At 42.1% G+C, this 19,953-nt stretch overlaps 4 protein-coding genes across 5 annotated transcripts in view; 3 read left to right on the top strand and 1 right to left on the bottom strand.

The window, feature by feature from the left end:
• The window catches only part of lmln (leishmanolysin-like (metallopeptidase M8 family)), a 429,410-nt gene that overhangs the window by 247,444 nt on the left and 162,013 nt on the right, over positions 1–19,953 (top strand). The gene's annotated exons all lie outside the window — the stretch shown is intronic.
• tgfbr2l (transforming growth factor beta receptor-like) overlaps positions 1–19,953 on the top strand; it is a 297,577-nt gene that overhangs the window by 271,133 nt on the left and 6,491 nt on the right. The window lies entirely within an intron of this gene.
• Positions 391–9,213, bottom strand: ska3 (spindle and kinetochore associated complex subunit 3). 2 transcript variants are annotated; one of them, XM_084022440.1, is made up of 11 exons: positions 8,968–9,213; positions 8,815–8,879; positions 6,542–6,713; positions 5,938–6,379; positions 5,777–5,838; positions 4,391–4,590; positions 4,061–4,279; positions 2,454–2,594; positions 2,306–2,367; positions 1,905–2,035; positions 391–840 (listed from the first exon to the last, which is right to left on the bottom strand). In XM_084022440.1, exons 1-11 carry the CDS (start codon positions 9,095–9,097, stop codon positions 683–685), a joined length of 1,782 nt encoding a protein of 593 aa, XP_083878566.1. In that variant the 5' UTR covers positions 9,098–9,213; the 3' UTR covers positions 391–682. The 2 variants fall into 2 exon arrangements, with proteins under 2 accessions (XP_083878566.1, XP_083878565.1); XM_084022439.1 differs by having other exon boundaries at positions 2,454–2,612; positions 4,076–4,279.
• Positions 12,339–19,744, top strand: LOC311021909 (uncharacterized protein). Its single transcript, XM_084022811.1, has 4 exons — positions 12,339–12,396; positions 12,508–12,697; positions 15,126–15,329; positions 18,339–19,744. The coding sequence occupies exons 1-4, from the start codon at positions 12,344–12,346 to the stop codon at positions 19,089–19,091; spliced, it is 1,200 nt and encodes a 399-aa protein (XP_083878937.1). The 5' UTR covers positions 12,339–12,343; the 3' UTR covers positions 19,092–19,744.

Below are 19,953 nucleotides of genomic sequence, written 5' to 3'. Positions count from 1 at the left end.
AAGTATATTTTGATGCTTTGCTATTCCGACTTAAGTAGAACACTGAATACAGAACCTTTACGGAGTATTCCTACAGTGTGGTATTGTTACTTTTACTGAAAGAATCTGAAGATCAGAGTACTTCATGGCCCAAAGTATGCAGACACCAGTGCCTGAATATCACCTGAGTGTTTAAACAGTTTAGGTTGAGATTGAAACTAAAAAAAAGGTAAAGGGTAAGATATCTAGCATTTCAAAGTCTCCTGTGCATGTTTACACATGTATGTGATAGAAGGTCCTCACATGTCAGTGGAATCACGTTACACCATAGAGGGAGATTAGAGATTAATCCAATCAATGCCATGTCATCTTTTGTCCATCATTAAACTTTTTATCAACATTAAATATCAGAAATGTTCGAATATAGTGTACTCATAATAATTAATTCCCATATAATGTTCAGTAATGTTTAATAACTTTATTTCACAGTTAATTTCCACAATTGACGAGCCATCACAACTATTTACAAAGTTTATACAAACGCCAGCTTTCTCTGGGGAAGTTAATCTGTCAGGATTGTTCTGCAGTGTATATTATGATTAGAAGCATTAGAGGCTGTCAGAGAGCCACATCTCTAACTTAAAGATGGATGTCCAAGCAGGTTCTTGTGAGTCAGACAGAGTGAGATGAAGCCAAGCAACCTTCACTTGTGCGAGCACAGTTTGTACACCGTCATGCTCCTGGTTCCTGCCACGTGCGCCAGCCTCTTGAGCTCGCTCAGACAGAGGACGTACACGAGCGTCTTCGTTTCATCCATGCAAATCCGCTTCAGCTCATCCATCCGAAACTCTGTGCATTCTCCTGCAGAGGGCGTCATAGAGCAGTAACTCATTAGAAGCATTAAAAGCTGCAGTGCAAAATGTGCTTTTATAAGTCCTGCTGTCAGTTTTTCCACGTTCTTCAGTATTCAGCTAGATTTCAAATAATTAAAAATATTAAAAATATAAGCCATATTTGTCTGACTTGTTTTATATACGTAAACTTAACATAAATAGAAGAAATGGGGGAAGAAAAATGTATATTGTTTCTATTATTGCATGTTTATTTATTTCTTTGCACCATTTGTTTTGTAATCAACTTATAGAACACTTGTCTTGTATGTAGCCATACAAGGCTTCATACTCTGGAAGTACATTGCGAGTGATTCATATCAAATTCCTTGTATGTTGACGCATAGTTGGCCAAATAAAGCCGATCTTGTTCTGCACTTGATTTTGTATCTGGTTCACCTTATGTTCATTCTTTTGTTTTGCACGGGGACCAGGAAAACACGACGTCACAGCTCTATTTACTGACCTGTATATACTGGAGGTGGATGAGAGTTAAGTCTCATATCTTAGTGGCAGCAGTGGCACCTTTCATCTTCACCTTTGATTATAGCCATTTTGCTGACTGGGGCAAATGCCTCGCTAATTAAACAGTCTAGCTAACCTGTTTAATTACTATTGACCAAACTGCTGTAGGAAGGAAGTAAAGCAATCGAATCGTGCAGCTTTTTTTGCAGCTTTTGCAGACATTTCAAAGCGCACGCAAACGGTGCAATGTGATGCCAAGCAAAGAGTGTCAGTGCTCTAGTGCTACATTTGTCTAAATGAGGTAATATGCAGACATTTGGCACAAAATCAGCCCCTTTCTATGCAAATGAGCCTTATTGCAAAAAACAGAAGCAATAAAAGCCATATGTGACTTTTTACTGAACTTCAGTGTTTAGACAATTTACACATAACTAGGGCAAAGTGAGAGGAACCACTTGGATGTTTTGAAGGCAAACATACAAAGCTGGACAATATGACCAAAGATCAACATGACAGTAAGTTAAATACAATAAACTGATGACAAATTTAATTTATCCACGCTGCACTGACCTCGACTCTGCGCCGTAAAGGTGTTGATGTTGTGGACCGCCTGGTTGAGGTTGGACAGCGAAGTCATCTGCTTCAGGTACTTTGGCAAACTCTGGTACTCCATCTCTGACACCTCAGACAGTCTCACAGCACTGGGAGGAGAGACACATGCTGGAATTACAATCCCGATTGAAGAAAAAGTCAAGGCATGAACGATAAATGGCATAAAGCAATAAGATGGGACAGACAGGCAAAACCACCTCAACCACCCAAATAAATTCTAAATTGATGCCGTATCTAATAATGGTTTCTTCTTCTCAGCAGCCGTCTCATCTCGTCTGGTCTGCAGCTTTATAAGGAAATGTGATCTTATCTAAAGAATGTCTTCCATGCGGATGGATTCGGTTTTCTGAGCACTTTACCTGGATGTGTTTGGGTGCACAACCGCCACAGGAGGCTTCTTCAACTGAGTCAGGGGCAGAAGCTTCAAAACAGAAGAGATCATAAGATTTTCAGTGAACAGAAGACAATTGAATAGTGTTCTCAGCAGGTAAGAATAAACAGGCTTACTCTACAGATGTCCTGTGTCACGGAGCTGAGGTCTGGCATCTCTGGGGTGCTGGGCAGTTGGTAGTCCATCCTGATGCGAGGCGTCCCCAAGCAGAACTCCTGTGTGGGTCCATCCAGATCCAGATTGTTCACCGTCTTCTTCTCAACTTTTGCACTTTTCTAGAGGTAAAAAAACCAAGACAAGCAAGTTCATATTTCAGTATGAAGTCCTAACATCACAGCTCATTGCGGGCCCATGACTCAGTGTGGAACAACGTATCTCCGAGAGCAGAGATCTTCAACAGGGGGTCTGGGACCCCTAGGGGGTCCGCAGAGTTACTGCAGGGGGTCCCTGGAAATTGTGACGTAGAAATGCCAATTTAGAATTAAATATGTTCTATAAATGTATGAATCTGTCAACAATTATGTTAAAGGATTAGCATTGTATACATACATCCATCATTACAAAGTACTTTTCTACATGGCCCTTTAAGCTGTCCTACACATTATTATTGGCCATGTTTAATAAGCAACACAATTTGATAGGATATATAATAGGAGGTCACTATAAGCCAAGGGGCTCCTTTGCCTGAAAACATTGAAGACCTCTGGCTTAGAAGACACTGAGCAAATACATTGAAAATACATATATCTTCAAATTGCTATTTTTATTGCCTGTTATGTTCACGTGTCTCTGCCATTTAAGGGATATATTTTGCTTCATGTAATGTATAACATAATGGGCAGTAGAGGACTGTCTTGCAATATATACTGTATACTATCATAATCATTGGATCATGAGTGCATTGTGATTTGAAGTTTTCCCCGAATAAAAACCTTCTCCATATTCAGAAAGAAAAAATATACCGTTTATCCTCATACCAAATGGACGGAAATATTTAGGGTCAGACTGGAAAGACTCACTTATCCATCTACTTATCAAGCTGCAGGATATGTTGATGGTTTATTTTAATGCACACAGAACCGTATTTATATTCAAAGTATAAAATAATGATCTACTTTCATTGTGAATTACAAAATGGCCGCTCGGTGCAATCTCTCTGGTTCAGGATCATAGGAGATGTTATTAAAGTTCTCAAATAAATTAGCAAAATGTCCTCCAGTCTTTTATTTAACACTTATATCTGTAGTTCAACTGGACGCCACACGAGGGAGCCTGAATTTTCATTGTTCTGGTAATTTAATCTACTTATAATGTTGAATCTAATATAAAAAGACCAGTGTGTTCATTGTTTAACTGATGAGAGGAAATGAAAAGGAAAGAATTAACTCCACCCAAATCCATTTATTTGAGTTCCATTCATAAAGTAATTAATGTGTGGATATGTTCAATAACGCATGCATAAAATTAAGTTGTGATCAAACATATTTTTCTTAAAAATAGCTTTTTATCTATTAATCTATTCAAGATTTTGAAATGTCAGAAATGGTCAGGAACGTTAATTTGCTAAATGTGCTCTTCTCATGATGTATGGATTAGACCTTCTGTGAATCGGGTCATGACTGTCATTTTTAAAAAGTGGGCCTGCAGAAACTAGTTTGGGGAACTCGGTCCTATTTGCATCCCTCATAGGGCCGCACGTTGAGGATCACTGATGAGGGCGAACATGCTTTGGTCTTACAGTCTGTAAAAACTTTCCCAAAGGAGATTCCAGTTTAGGCATCTCTGGCATCTGCATGTCCTCCACCCCCGTCATGGATACATCTGGCACATCACATTCCCAGGGGCGCTTGCAGCCAGTTGCTCCCTTACGAGGTAATGGAAGGCCGAAGGGGTGCGTGTCCTCATCAGCAGGCATGTTCACAGCCTCTGGCTGCTGTGCACTCTGTGAACACATGCGAAAAACCTGGAGCTGAAAGGTTTTGTGTTCAGCGAGTCTGGATGAGGAACTAAAGAAACAATCATTATCAATTAAATGTATAATTAAACTTTATACCTTTTGGATGCTGAACAGTGTGTTCAAGTTGGGGTTTAGAAATATGGGGACCTCGGGGGTGTCAGGCAGGATTCCAGGCCGTCTGAGGGGTTCTGGTTCATCGCTGCTTTGAGCAGGTGGGGAGCAGTGATCCTTCGTCTTTTTGATCTTCAACCCCGGGGTGCAAAACACAGGTGGTTCTGGGGACTCCAGGTTCTGTGCTGCAGGCAAGAAGAAGAATGTAACTTTGGTTAGTTGGAATGTACCAAAGTCACACAATGACACAAACAAGTAACCACTCGAGGCAGCAGCAGACCAGCAACCTCTGTGTTCCGTTAGTAAAATGACTGGTTTTGTGAAAAGGACTCTGGTGACTCTAAAAAGAGCATAATACCAGAGCTGCTCATGTGAAGCTCTTCATGTTCCCCGTCAGAGCCGGCCGTCTGACAACAAGCTAATGTGATGACAGTATTCTAAATAACATGGACATTTAAACTGAATGTTTTCTAAAACACATTTTGCTCCCCCGCTGGTACTCCATCATTAACAATGTAATACAATAGGATTAGGATTGAGAGCAACTCTAGAAAAAAACCCCAACTTAAATTCCTAGTTCAACAGGCAGAAACCTCAGATTCTGAAAAGTGTCAGTACACATTATAAATGTGAGTTTATGGTCTCAAGTCTTCTTCAATAGAGCATGCATATGTTCCCACCAAACAAAGTGTTGTGCTGTTGCATACAAAGTCAATGCAAAGAAGTGAATAGATAGCAAATTTGTGCTGGGGGGCATGACTTCAGTCAACACAGCTCAGTGAAATTCAGCGAGCACCTCTGGATGACGTAATGACCTCAGACAGGACGCCGTATGGTTTCCCGGCGTATCTGGGACATCAACATGTACAAAGCAGCAACGGCACACGTCTAGTAGTGCGAGTGAATAAACACATCTGATCCTGCAGTCAAACTTGACGGTGAAAATCTGTGATTGGTGTGACCACACCTTTACACATGCAACTTAATTGTTATCATTTGGTAACCAAAACATTTCTTATTCAGCATTTAGCGACACTTCATCTTCTTGTGTCACTTGTGTTTACAATTAAAAAAAAATGGCGATGGCCAAAATGACCAACCATGATTTCAAAATGGCAGTCCACAAACAAACCATCACATCCGTCTATGATAATGACAAGCAACTTATAATCCACATAGAACAGTAGAGCATCGACACAAGGAAAAGACTACTGTGACTCAGTCTAGGTAAAAAAAGCTGAGGATTTAAAACTGAAATGTATAAGGAAAAAGGAGGAGCACAATGAAGAAGATGAACAGGAAAAAAATGCTGTTAAAACAGTGGAAGCTGCTTAAATTTAAGGAGAGGAGGAAACTCCAAGAGTGTCATACCTTGTGTGTGCAAACTCTCCATTAAAGCATTCACTGGTGGTACAGGCATGTCTTCTGGCGGTCTGTCAAAGTAGAGGACACTCATAAAGTCACAGCAGGCAGTGACCTCAGAGAAAGCCAGCTGAGGTCATGTACATTATGTAATACTCATTATGCTCTACCGTTGGGGCTTTTCAACGTTCTTCCGGAGCAGATCCATCGTGAAGTCGTTGTTCAGACACATGGTGTGCTCTGAAATCCCAAAGTCAGACATCTGAGGTGTCTGTAGCTCGTCGTCATCCATCCGCAGGGCACGTTTGGGGGTCAAGAGCATGGGTGGCAGCGCAGGCGTGTTGAGTGATGGGGGTGGGATGCTCATCTCAGGCATGGGAGGCACCTCAGAGCACCACCCAGCCAGAGCTCTCTTCATCTGAATCTCACAGAGACCAAAATCAGAGAGCCGAGGGGTTCGCAGCAGGTCGGTGGAGGGCGGCGGTCCCGGCGGCAGAGTCGATGAGGACAGACTGCCTCCAGCCTCCTCCTGGCTTTCCCCTTCTCCTCCCGTTGATGGATTGGTTTCATTCTCATCTGCTACTTCCTCTTCAGACTCCTGACCTTTGGCCTCTGTGGCAGAGAAAGTTACAATGACAACACATTTGGAGTGGATGTTGTTTCCTTCAGTGAGCAAACATAATAACTTTAACACCGTGCCTTGTAGTAAACTTTCGGTAAATATCAATGTGTACATAAACATAAGTTTGACTCACTGACACCGTTATTACTTACTGGTTTCTCTCTGGGGGTCCTGAAGAGCTTGGTAACCGTAATTTTCCCAGTGTCCCTTCAGTGTCTGGATGTCGTTACCGACCCTCTGCTGCATCACTCTGCAGGCCTTAATGAAGCTGCTCACCTCATACACCCGTGCTTTCTGCTGAGCAACCGGACCCCGGATCTGCTCCTGTGTGAGGGTAGAACGTCACTACTCTTCTTTTAAAAGTTAAAGGCCCACAGATTCATGGTGTATGTGATAAAATACTTATTTATTAGTTTATTAGAGTTATTACGAAGTGCAATGGCGTGGTGCACGATCACTTACCGTTTATTCCACATATCAAATAATTATTGTTTTTCATAAAAACTCAAAGGTGCACTTTTGTCATCAGACCTTGTGGTCATTAGGCTCTTGTTTGGATATTCAAATATGCAAAATAAAACTCTCAGTTTGTTTGAATGAATTGTAATTTTGATGCAACATCATGTCAAAGGGCCATTAAGAAGTAGAAACCAAATAACCATTAAACTAACTTTAATACTGAACAGTGTAGCGTGTATTCTGTTTTGTTTTTTTATCATTACACATTCAAAAATGCATGTCACATTCAAGGACTACAGTTAACAATAACTAAACAAGTGAGCCATACGAGCTATCAGCCAGAACTAAAAAGGGAAATTATATAACAAAACAAAACACGTGTGGCCAATCCAGAATAGTACATAGATATCTATAAAGAAAATTAACTTTTTGAGTTTTACAAACCTTTAAGCATCTTTTATATAGGGTCATTCCATGTGAAAGCAGCCAAAATCGGGGTATCATGTACATGACACCTCTCAGAGTTTGCTGAAAAGCGGTGAAAATATGCCTTATGTTACCAAACGAGGGAATCTGAAGTTTCAGGTCAATATCTCAAACGGTTTGCCCGTGTCAGAATGTGGTTTGCATCAGTGGCCTGCAGACTTGCACGTGCTGCAAGTCGCTTGTCACAGGCGGGTCTCTTTCATCGGGGATAAGGGGTTAATTTGTGATTTTCAGGAAATGAATGGCCAGCAGTCTAAATATTTAATTGTTTGCCATCACTGAGCATAATACTAAGTTATTTCCACTATTTTCATGCTTTATCATCACTAAATTCTCACTGATCTACATTCCAGACTTCTGGAAAAAAAAGTCCAAAATGGTGCATTTTGACGAATGAAATTCATATCAAGGAGCTTCATAGTCAAAGGTTTTATTTCATTAAAAGAAAGAACAAATATGTATCTGTATGTGGTATAAATCCCATTAGGATCATCAAGTGCCCACGTGGTCATTTGGGGGTCCAAATATGGGGTTCCAAAAGAGTCACCTCTGCACGGGAGGGTTTTTGGTCCCCCATAAAACCCCCACCAGTGGTACCATACCCTTCAAATTCATTTTGGCAAGAGCAAAGGTCCCAAATATAACAAATAATCCTGTTTAGAATAAATATGATCATTCATCGTGGTGCTAGGAGCACCCAAAAAGTGAAAAATAATTTTGGCCGTCAAAAAAAAATTGGACTTGGTGACCCACCTCTCACCCAAACAGTAAGGAATGTTGATTCTGCCTGTAGAATTGTGTAGTACACATTACAATAAACTAACAGAGCAATTCTCAGCCTTCTATCACTATTAGAACAGAAGTCATGGGCCTCCAAAAATGCCAACAAATGAAATGCGAAATTCCAATGTGTCAAAAAGGGGTGTGGCACTTGAAATTCAAATGGACGCCACGGCCAAACCGTTTGAGATATTGACCTGAAACTTCAGATTCCTTTGTTTGATAATATAAGGCATATTTTCACCGCTTTTCAGCAAAATCTGAGAGGTGTCATGTACATGGGTGGCTGAGTTGGCACGGAATTACCCTATAGCGTAATCATGTTTAATTATGCAGCAGTAGTGTTCAAGAAATGACATTTGACCGACATTTTGCTAAAATAATTATTATTCACAAACTGTTTAATTGTCTTGCAGGTTTTTTTTTTTAACAATTTTATATTTACTAATCTTACCTTAACTATAACATTACTGGAGCAAATTATCCCTGTTTTCATGTTGATGGAAAACTAACCGAGCTGAGAATAGACTTAAGTAACCATTACCACATTTTGATTGATTTAGCGTATGCGGGGTAATCACTGCGTCACTGGCTTCACGACTAGATGTTGCCCCATCCCGTCTCTACGTGCCGTTAAACGACACCAACTTAAATTAGCAGCTACATGAACCGAGTCTGGTTAGTTTTCATCGCCACGTACCTTGAGGCTCCCGATGTCGCTGTTCACTTGGTGAAATGCGCGTGTGGCTGCTTTCGCCGTGGTTTCTGAAATAGAAAACAACTGTTAAAGCTAGCTAAACGGTTTATACGTGACTCCCGGGGCTGAGCGACAGACTTGGGTGTCGTCTCTCACCGCTGTCGTCGTCGGCGTCGTCGTCCCCGTCCCGGTTGTCAAACGCTTTCTGCAGCTCAGCCGTTTCTGCCTCTAACATCACCGACAGCTGTCTCAGCTTGGTGAAGAAACGTGACGTCGGGTGGTCCATTTTCTCTTAAGAGTATTAATGATATACACACGTGAACTACTTCAGCTGCCCCACTGAACGTACTGCTTGTTTACCTCCTCTCCTCCGACTCCTCTCAAACGTTTTGATTTTAGCGCCTTTTCACCGCCTCCAACCGGAAGTGTCTTCTTCTTCGTCTTCGTTTTTTTTACGGCAGCCGGCATCCGCAGTGTTGCAGTGCTGCCACCTTCTGGGATCACTCCACTGGACTCACATCTTCATGCTAGATCCTTTTTATACGTCCAGAGGCTCACAAGAAGTCAAATATACATTGTATTCCTTTTCCGTTCCCTCCTCACTCTATTATACTTTTTAATTACATTTCTGTGGATCCAATGTTCCTCATTTCAGTTAACACCAGATTAGATTTAAATTGTTGTACGGTATGTTTACCTCTAGGTTTCTCTTTTTAACAGCTTCCTTTGTCAACGTTTCATTGTCTGGAATATGAATGTGTGCTGGAGCTCATAGAAAAAGTGACATCATGCCCCTCCTTCTTACTTTAATACTAGCAGGATTTCATATATTAAAACAGACCACCTCTGGGATACACCAGACAAAATGCTTCGCAGACAATGAGTCACATCATATTAATATTTTACAAGGTTTAATCTGTTCAATCCACTGAACTGCCATCAAAATAGCATACAGCTCTACTGTATATACTTTCAGATAGTTGGATGTTCTTTTGCAAAGCCCAACGTTCACCCCCTGGACGACCAGCCGCCCCCGTCTTCTCAGCTACTGGATCCTTCGACCCATCTGTGAAAATTAAAAAAGTTATTTCCTGTATCTTTTATCTATATGGTTCCTTCTTTTTGCCTCACATAGCTCCAGATCAACACTCAGGATGTCAGAAACCACAGATGGCCACAATACTGCAGGGCAGAACTCTTTGCCAGCTACTCCCATGCCACAACTCCTCCAACCCACCCAAAGCTTCCAGGCTGAGCCACCCATCTCTCCCTGCATTCCTGCACTTTGTTGGGTGATTCTCTCCATGTCCCTTTAAGCTAAAGCCAGTAGTTAGCCATTAGCTGGCGACGGCGCAGCCTCAATGGCATCTCCCCAGTTTCTTTGTTTGTTGTATAAGTGTTGCATTCACAACTGATCTTCCACATTTGGTTCTTTTAGTCTAATATGAGAAATAAATGTCTATTTATTACGTTTAACTCGTTTGATCTCTTTTTGTTGCAGTCTTTGCGCGGGGCTGTAACAAACGGGGGCTCACATCAACCAATCGTTGTGGGGTTTGAAAGTGTGTCGATGAAAGTGTTAGAGCCCCCTTACAGTAGTTTTGTAAAAGTGATAAATAGACATTTGTTTCTCATATTAAACCAAAAGAACCTTCGGATACTGAGCGACTGTCCAAAAAGTCTCACTCATGCCCCCTATTGGATTTTTACTGTTTCACTGAGATACCATAAGGCAATCCAATGTCGAAGTGGGGTCTCTATGGATCAGACACACACACACACACACACACACACACACACACACACACACACACACACACACACACACACACACACACACACACACACACACACACACAGACACACTTGGAAGCTGTCCAGTACAAACACGGTCTGATCTGCTGGCCTTGCTCAAGGGCACCTCAATGGTGTTAATGAGGAAGGGGCAAGTGCTGCTTCATCTTCCTCACCCAGATGTATCATTATTGATTATAATTATTGGTAAATTGATGTTGAAACATGTGACGGTGGGGCTGGTTTTAATGACTGTCCTCTATTAGCCACTTGTGAGCACCCACCTCTTTTCAGATATCCCATTTTATGTCGTAGAATAAAATGTTAAAATCCCTTACACTTATGTTAACCGTGGACCTTATTTCACCAAAACACATAAAAAAAACAACAAAGGTGCTAGAAGTGCAAGAATGCTGACTCAGCTGTTCCTTCTAGGACTCCTCCCTCCTTTCACTCTATAGCGAGAGGGTCTTAATGAGGACTCGTCTGTTGTCCTCAGGGATTAACACCGCTGTCTTTAGGGTTTTTTCTGTGTGTATTTTCTTGCGGTGACTGACTACAGGTAATGAGAGGATGTGAAACACCTTCTGCCTCTTCCCTCTCTTCTCCTGATGACTCATTGCTGCTTGTCTAATTTAATGGAGGATAATTTTACCCGCAGTAAAACTATTCAAAGACAAAATGATAAATAGGTTATTATTACTCCTGCCAAGGAGGTTACATTCAATTTGGTGTTGTTGTTTGTCAGGAGGATTAAAGTAAAACTACCGGCCTGGTTCTCATGAAACCTGGAAGGTGAAGCGTGGGACAAGAAAGAACTCGTTAAGCTTTGGAGTAGATCCGGATCACGGGGCACATGCACACGTTGTTTTTCATCCTCATGGCCCGGTGGAGGTGTGTGCCCTCTGAGTGCTCTTCTAGTCAGATTAGTGTTCAGGGTAACCAGGCAAAAAAGGGATAAACAATGGATATAGTGAAACAGTGGTGACATTACCTGCAAAGAAGACAGTAATTGCAAAAAGCATTTCCAGGGTGTGTATCTTCCGTGTTGTGACGTGTTTCTGGGAAACAGGGTCGGGGGTGGGACGTAATGTTGGGAGGAATTTGATCTGATGCCTGAAAAGATTAGCTCTCGAGTTCTGTGTTGCTAAATGAGCAGATTGATTGACAGATGGAGGTCATGATATTATTGGTTGGTATGAGCTGATGTAAGAACACGTGTCATCTTGTTTTCCAGGAAGAAAACATTGAATGTTGATATAAAAATAGTAACAAACAGTAATTTTGTCATATAGTCAGACAGGTGCCCATAATGATCGCGGATGTGATCTAAAAGGACCAGAAATAAAGTTTAACTACTAAAATCACTATAGAAATATGAAAATAGTTGAACTACCAGAAAGCTACGCTGAAATGTGGTTCAACTACCAGCGTACTTCCATGTAGTTCACTAGTCCCCAACGCTGCTCACACATCCACCTCTCAAGTTCAGAGAGAGCATGTTGGTGGAAAGCTCTTATCAGATCAACCGCTTGTTCAGGAGTGAGTATAAATACTGGAGGAACTGGGAAGGTCAGAACAAACGTGTACACGAACCACCGAGGTGAGTAGAACTCAAGTTTGCTCCGCTAATTTATTAGTTGTCAGAGCAGCAACAAATTCAATCATTTCTGAATGATGGCACAACGTGTCAGACGTGTGGGGCTAACTGTTGATTGTCTGCATAGAGAACACAGCCATGGCGTTGTTTGGAAAGGTCTTGGAACCAGTGGGCTACATGCAAACTGTGAGGTGAGTCTTATGGATATCAATGCGTCATGCACAACTGAACGTACAACATTATACATTCCAAATGAGTTTCCATTCCATAAGTTTGCTTCATTTGTCATATGATGTTCTCAGGGTCCTGGTCCAGGGCATCTGCTCCTATCTGGGGGGCAGCGCCACAGCAGAGGAGAGTGAGGGGGCCAAGAAGAACCTGGACCACATCGATCAGGAGCTGGGAGCAGCGGGTCACGGCCTGCTGGACGACCAGGAGGTCCACCGGCTGGAGGACGACCTGGCAGTGGTGTACTACCAGTTGGGCACAGCGGTGAGGAAACGCTCCCCGGATCTCAAACATGCATTTGTACTGAGCAGATAACGGCACTTTTATTTTGGAGGGTAGTCTGGTGTCGGCTTAGTCGGGGAGGATCGGAGTGTGTTTGCCTCTCAGTGTTTTACTGTGAAGGTGACTTTCCCTCGGCGCTGCCTGTGGTATAAAACCACACGCTACCATGTGTACTTTGGGATTTTGAATCAAATTATTTATAAGTCAGTCGACTGATCATTGATTTTAAATTTTAAAGGTCATTTACATTTTAGAGGCCATTTTCTCTAAATTAGTTTTTCCGCTGAGCAAGAAATCTTCCATTCAGCAGCTCTGATATCCAAACTTTACATTTTAATTCCTACATCTACATTCAGATAGTTCCTGCAGAGGGGTTTTATTTTGCATTCATAACCTGAACCTGATTTATACAACATTTTATTGCTAAAAAACATGGAGATTTTTTTTTAATGATTTATGGAGTGATACAAAGAGATGCACAATCCTCTAAAAACCTTTGAGTCTTAAATGTTACATCTAGTGCAAATCAGCACATATTAAGCAATAAAATACTACATGTGCATATTTAAACATACATTTTTAGAAAATGTCTGAAACAAACAATAATTTTCTTTATGCAAGTAATCAACAGGGGAAATGTGGTGCTGGCTATTAGCTTAATTAAAAACAACGTTTTTAATTACATTTACAGTCTCTATTTTCTAACATTGTACAGACCTATCAATCAGATTTCACCAAAAATATTTGACTGATTTATGACTAATTAAATAAGCTTTAGATGTCACCCTGATAGTTTAAGTATTCCAATCAAGACTTTTATCACTTACACATCAAAAAGTTTAAGAGCAGCAATGCTTTGCGTTTAGAATGAATAGTTTGATAAGAAAGCAAGGATGCAGGCTTTGGTGGAGTGAATGTGTCCGGCTGCTGGCCGACACATGAACGCTAAGACCAAAGGGAACGTGCTGCCAATTTTCCTAAACTGATGTGCGACTGTGCCTGAACTCATCAAGCTAAGCGTATTATGTAAATGTCCATATGTGACCAGATGTATGACTGCAGCGTCTGTTTACTTCCACCAGACAGTATGAGCAGACCATCCCTTTACCTTTTTGTTGAATTATTTCAACATGTATAAATATCTTAAATAGGCTCAGTACAGCAGCCATTTCATCTCTCTGAGGTAAGAATAACAACTGTCAAGAAAACGTGACACTTCATCAGTGAAAGAAATGTCATTATTATACTGCAAAACATTATCAAAATATGCTTAACACTCTTAAATTGGCACTTAAACAACAACATTTTTATTGTGTCAGAGACAAGATGAATCTTTTTTTAGTAGACATCCTTTTTCGTGAAAAATGTATCAAATACTGTTGATTAAAATTATCATAAATCATAAGGATGTATTATTCACGACACACAATGTGACACAAAACAATGAAAAAGAAACAAAATAAGCCACAAAGAGCCACAAAACAACGACAGTGACAAAATGACCAGAAAATTAGACAAAACTACTACAAAGAGAGACAAAACGACCACAAAGAGAGACAAAACTACTACAAAGAGACACCAAACAACTACAAAGAGAGACAAAACGACCACAACGAGACACCAAACAACTACAAAGAGAGACAAAACTACTACAAAGAGACACCAAACAACTACAAAGAGACAAAACTACTACAAAGAGAGACAAAACGACCACAACGAGACACCAAACAACTACAAAGAGACAAAACAACTACAAAGAGATACAAAACAACCACAAAGAGACACCAAACAACTACAAAGAGACAAAACTACTACAAAGAGAGACAAAACGACCACAAAGAGACACAGAATAACCACAAAGAGAGACAAAACGACCACAAAGAGACACAAAACAACCACAAAGAGACACCAAACAACTACAAAGAGACAAAACAACTACAAAGAGATACAAAACAACCACAAAGAGACACCAAACAACTACAAAGAGACAAAACGACTACAAAGAGACACAAAACAACTACAAAGAGACACCAAACAACTACAAAGAGACACCAAACAACTACAAAGAGACACAGAATAACCACAAAGAGACACAGAATAACCACAAAGAGAGACAAAACGACCACAAAGAGACACAAAACAACTACAAAGAGACACAAACTGACTACGAGACACAAAATGACCACAAAGAGACACCAAACAACTACAAAGAGACACAAAACAACCACAAAGAGACACCAAACAACTACAAAGAGACACCAAACAACCACAAAGAGAGACAAAACAACTACAAAGAGACACAAACTGACTACGAGACACAACACGACCACCAAGCCACCAAACACTTTAAACTGGACTCTTTGATGTCCCTCCTGCCCCCTCCAGCCTCTCTGACTCCTGCTCGTTTCAGGTGAGGGCCCAGCCAGACTTCACCAAGAAGGAGACGGAGGTGTTCCTGCAGTACGTGCAGGACTACCGGCTGGAGAGGCAGCTGACGGCCCTCTACAACCGTCTGATGGGAGTGTCGGCGCTGACTGACCAGCCCACGCTGCTGGAGGAGCTCATACTGAGTCGCAAGCCCAAACGCTGGGAGCTGAGGGAGTTCTGCGTCAAGGTTGGTGAAGGTGAACTCCCCTCCCTGCAGGGGGCCGTTCAAGCTTCCTTTAGTCTACAGCTCATTACACAAGGACACACACTCCTGCAGGACACATGAGGTGACAAAGCAATCTGATGCACAACTTCTTTTAAAGCTGGAACCGATGTGTCATCAATATACTGCATATTATCAATTACATTGCACCCAATAATTCACTTCAGACTGCATTTCTTCAAATCTAATGCAAATATAGGCTTCTCAACCTCCCCGGAGACACGTTTATGAGAAAGACGTTGAGCATTGAGCAACGCAGCCGTACGGGATGAAATATTCAGTTTTCGGAGCAAAAGAAAAACATTGCGCTCCTGTGGGGAATGAAGAATGCTGCATCTTGGTATGAAAATAAACTGAATATTTAATTCAGCAGAGCTGTGACCTTCTGTTGTCTTGTTAGCTGAGTTGGCAAATTCCCTTTTGCCTGCTGCTTCGGGAACAAACGGTGTTTTTTAAAATTGTATTTGATTCACTAACCGGAGCTGCTCAGGCTTTAAACCTCAGTTTAAAACAGGGATCTCAAAGCCTGAATACTGAGTTGTGTGTGAAACAACGTTACATAACTGGGACTAATATGCCACACATTTGAGACCCACAAAAGCAAGTGTGAGCACATATTTCCCTAAGGGTTGAATAGAGCTTCCTCTCCTCTGTCTTAGAGATATATAAAAGCAACAACAAATGACATCTGCCGTAGTGCCCTTGAGCAGGACACACATAACTGCAACTGTGCAAATAAATGGACCTTAACAGACACAGCAGCAGTCACAGGCTTGCTCGTTACGTAAGAGTAATTATGTAATTATCTGTTCAACACATTTTCGGGCAAGATAATCATTTATTATTTACTCTATATGTCCCATCGCCACTGGGACGCTGTCCACAGTCTGGTCTGATTTATTTATTATCATTATGGCTTTGAATGATCAGTACTGATACCGTTCCCTCACTTGTTGTTTGAACACTTTCTCGTTCCCACCACAGTGGCAACAAACCATCGGGGAATGACTGTCCCAGTTTCTCAGAGTCCAGGGTGATGGGGTTTCAGATATCGAGCTTTGTGAGCTCAAATCCCAAAGACATTCATTATAATAGGATGTGGAACCGTGGAAAGAGGGAGTTTTCCCTGATTAAGAGGCTGACAAAAGCTACATTCCCATTATCACTACATGAGAAACAACTTTTGATTGCTCGTTTACCAAAAATACTTTTGATTACAGTATATATCAATGAACTGACCGACTGGGCGACTGTTGTCTGTACAAAGAACGTTGATTGTTGTTTATGCTTTACTGTTTCTGTTTGTGTAGGTATTTAGAAAATGCTCAATAAACACACACACACACACACACACACACACACACACACACACACACACACACACACACACACACACACACACACACACACACACACACACACACACACACACACACACACACACACACACACACACACACACACACATCCTGGAAACTCCAGTCCAGAGTCCGCTTATTAAGGGGCTTTAGGGTGTGAGGGAGCAGGATCAGTGGATTAGTCTTCATGCTGAAGCCGTTTCTGCTTGAAATCGTTGCTGAACCAGTGATTTGTCTGCGTAAAGGACTTGTCAAGGACTGAGTAGTGTAAAAGGCAAGAGCAAAACATGGCTAAATGTGCCCTCACTATGCAGCCAAAGAAATGATCAACAATTACATAACAACCAACTATATTCTGTGCAATGAGCCTTAAGATCTGGGTTTCACTTTGAAGGGCAGCAACGTGTCCAACGCATCAAAGTCACCGCTGTAACTGGCGTGTCCGGACCGGAGAACCTGACCTCGCTAAGCAAAGGAACCACAGCCATATTTCTTTAACCTTGAAGAACTAATCATGTGTAAACACGCTGTGGGTGATACGTTTCTGTGTCATGCTGGGACAAGAACCAGGGAATGCTGACAAAATCCACATACGCTATGATTCAAAATGCAACATATAATATACGACATTAAGATATAATATAAGATCTGCAGACAGTGACGGCGTGGTTTGTTTTGGCCGAGTGTTCACTTCTTTTTAGTGAAAAACAAATAATTGAACAATGTTAATCAAGGTAATTGTGAATCATAAGGTTTAAAAATTTCAACATTATGAGTGTTTTTTTTTTATTACGTTACTTCCTGTATTTTTAAAATCAGGCTCTATGTTTCATTTCTCTACCATAACAAGTTTTTTCGTCACTCATGACGATATTCACAATTATCCCAAAAACATGTGTGTCAGCGTTCCCAAAGTAATAAGCTCTGAATCATTAGCGTCCAAGACGCCTTCTGCCCAGGAAGGCTTTCATACAGTTTCTCCCAGCATGCCTCACTGTCTCATAATGCTTCTCATCAGTTATTCCTTCATGAGCTCTTTGTGATGTTAATACACACATCGGAAGCATTAAAGTGCTGCATAAACATCTGCCGGTCCCAGAATTAGATTTTGGTCCTGATGATGATGCAGGATGACAATCGCTGAAACTGTCCAATCAACGAGTTTCTTGTCAGTATGACGTCATGTTTCCTTCTCTGGGGATCAGAAGAATCAGGTATTTTTATACTAACAGCAGTGAGCACATGTTGTCACTCCATGTTTGCTCGACACAAATAAACACACACAGTGTGCTTGATTCTTTTTTTGGCTGCAACTTTATGAAACGTTAGTAGCTAATTGTTTCGGAGTGGTTAGCTACATACGAAAGCAGAACTTTGACGCAACAAAAACACGTTTTTCAATACTTTGCACACACAATTTTTGAGTCCATTTATTTCTAATCGCTTAATTTGGGCAGACAGAAAAGTTGTTTGAACTCAGCACAGTTTGAATAGCATCCATGTGGCAAACCAACCATCTGCTACGCCCCGCAGCGTGAAACACATGTTCTTAGCTATTTTTGAACACTATTTGAAGGCTCATGCTTTCTCCTTTTCCCTCCCTTCCTTCCAACAGATCAACTTTGTTCTGGGCACGGGTCTGCTGTGCCTCTTCACGCAGGCTTCCCTGACAGGCAGAGACCAAGCCCTGCTGATGAAGACCTGGTCCGACCGCATGGGAGACCTCTACAGGAAGATGAAGAACACAGGAGGTCGCTGCTTAGGCTACTTCCTGGAGCAGGCGGAGGGGGATGTACGGCAGCAGCTCCATGAGGCCGTGCAGAACCGCGCGCCCCCTGAAGAGGCAGCGGGGAGCATCCTGAAGACCCTGGAGAAGAACTACGATTGGCTGCGCTGGGCGGTGATGCTGCACCCTGCCGTCGGACCCATGGAGGACGAGAATGACGAGAAGGAGGAGGAGCCGCAGGAGGAAAAGGAGCCGCCACAAAAGGAGCCGCCACAAGAGCAGCCCAACAATTTCATTTCTGTGGCGTCTGAAGCGCCAATCCCCCACGTGGTGGCGTGCTACCGCGACACGCCCACCTCACTGGACAAGAGCCGCATCCACCAGCTCATCGTGGACCTGGAGTGGAAGATCCCCAACCCGCCACCTGAGGTGTACGCTTCCATCGAGGAAGACCCGGGCAGAGCGCGGCGCTACCTGGCCTCACGCATGCTGAGCAAGCTGCAGGAGGGGCTGGGATCCGGCGTGGCGGTCCACGTGGTGCCGGGCAGGATGGAGATGAAATGCAACTTCCCTCCGGCCTCCTACTACCTCTACGAGTACAAACACCGGCTGGCCTCGGGCACCGTGTGTGTGTTTGGATGAAGGGTAAAAGGAGAGGCAACAACCTGCTGTTCTCACACAGATGTTTCATAATCATATTACAGCATCGGCTTTATTTTTGTTTGCTTTCACAGTGGCATTCACATGTCTTGTGTAATATTACTTCCAAATAAATGTCATTTTAGAGAAAAAGATAAATGGCATACATGAGTTGTTCTTTTCAATTTCCTCGAAAGAAAAATTGGTTTATTACAACTCGGGTCTTGTCGAAGCGATCCTGAGACAGTTGGGCCACTTTGGTCCAGACTGAAATATCTCAACAAATATTGGATAGATTGCATGACATTTTGTACAGATGTTCCCCAGACGATGAATCCGGAGCTCGCTCTCACAGAGCTGCTAGCACTCAAAGTAAATGCTGAGATGTGGGAACAAAGCTCCAAGAAGGTCTGAACGGGGCAGAAACACAAGAAGTCAGACAATCAGAGGATTTGTGTTTAGGAGTTTTTATCTCAATGACTATTTGTAGGTAAAACTAAATGTTAGTAGATCTGAAAAAAATCCTTTACTGCACCGGGAAAACTATGCTGTAAACTGTGATGGATGTTGGGTAATAGTCAGTGGATAATTTGAGAGGAGACGCCACCCCTCGTTAGCAAAATGACCCCTTGTTGACCTGCCATGCCCTCACAGAGAGAGTGGCTGTATTTTGAAATGTGATTTGGGGTGAGGGAGAGGGAATTGAGCCCCGCCCACAAACACAGACTGGCCAATCAGAGCGTTGCTTTGGCCAGGTCGCTTCAGATTTGTCTGGGTTGTGGATTTGGGGCTCGTCAAAGTTACACGTTGTTTAATAGTAATACTTGTAAGATATAGATTCCTAAAAGATTATGTTTCTACGTTT

This window comes from Eutrigla gurnardus (assembly GCF_963514095.1).
Source record: "Eutrigla gurnardus genome assembly, chromosome: 12".
Lineage (NCBI taxonomy): Eukaryota > Metazoa > Chordata > Actinopteri > Perciformes > Triglidae > Eutrigla > Eutrigla gurnardus.
The sequence above is the reverse complement of the archived record's forward strand: the minus strand, read 5'-3'. Positions and strand labels throughout refer to the sequence as shown.

Coding starts and splice junctions, on each gene's coding strand:
- LOC311021909 (XM_084022811.1), top strand. CDS start 12,344: ATGGCGTTGTTTGGAAAGGTCTTGGAACCAGTGGGCTACATGCAAACT. Junction 12,397..12,507: donor GGCTACATGCAAACTGTGAG/GTGAGTCTTATG, acceptor TGATGTTCTCAG/GGTCCTGGTCCAGGGCATCT. Junction 15,330..18,338: donor TGAGGGAGTTCTGCGTCAAG/GTTGGTGAAGGT, acceptor TCCTTCCAACAG/ATCAACTTTGTTCTGGGCAC.
- ska3 (XM_084022439.1), bottom strand. CDS start 9,097: ATGGACCACCCGACGTCACGTTTCTTCACCAAGCTGAGACAGCTGTCG. Junction 2,368..2,453: donor TGACACAGGACATCTGTAGA/GTAAGCCTGTTT, acceptor TCTGTTTTGAAG/CTTCTGCCCCTGACTCAGTT. Junction 2,036..2,305: donor GTGCACCCAAACACATCCAG/GTAAAGTGCTCA, acceptor CTCTCCTCCCAG/TGCTGTGAGACTGTCTGAGG.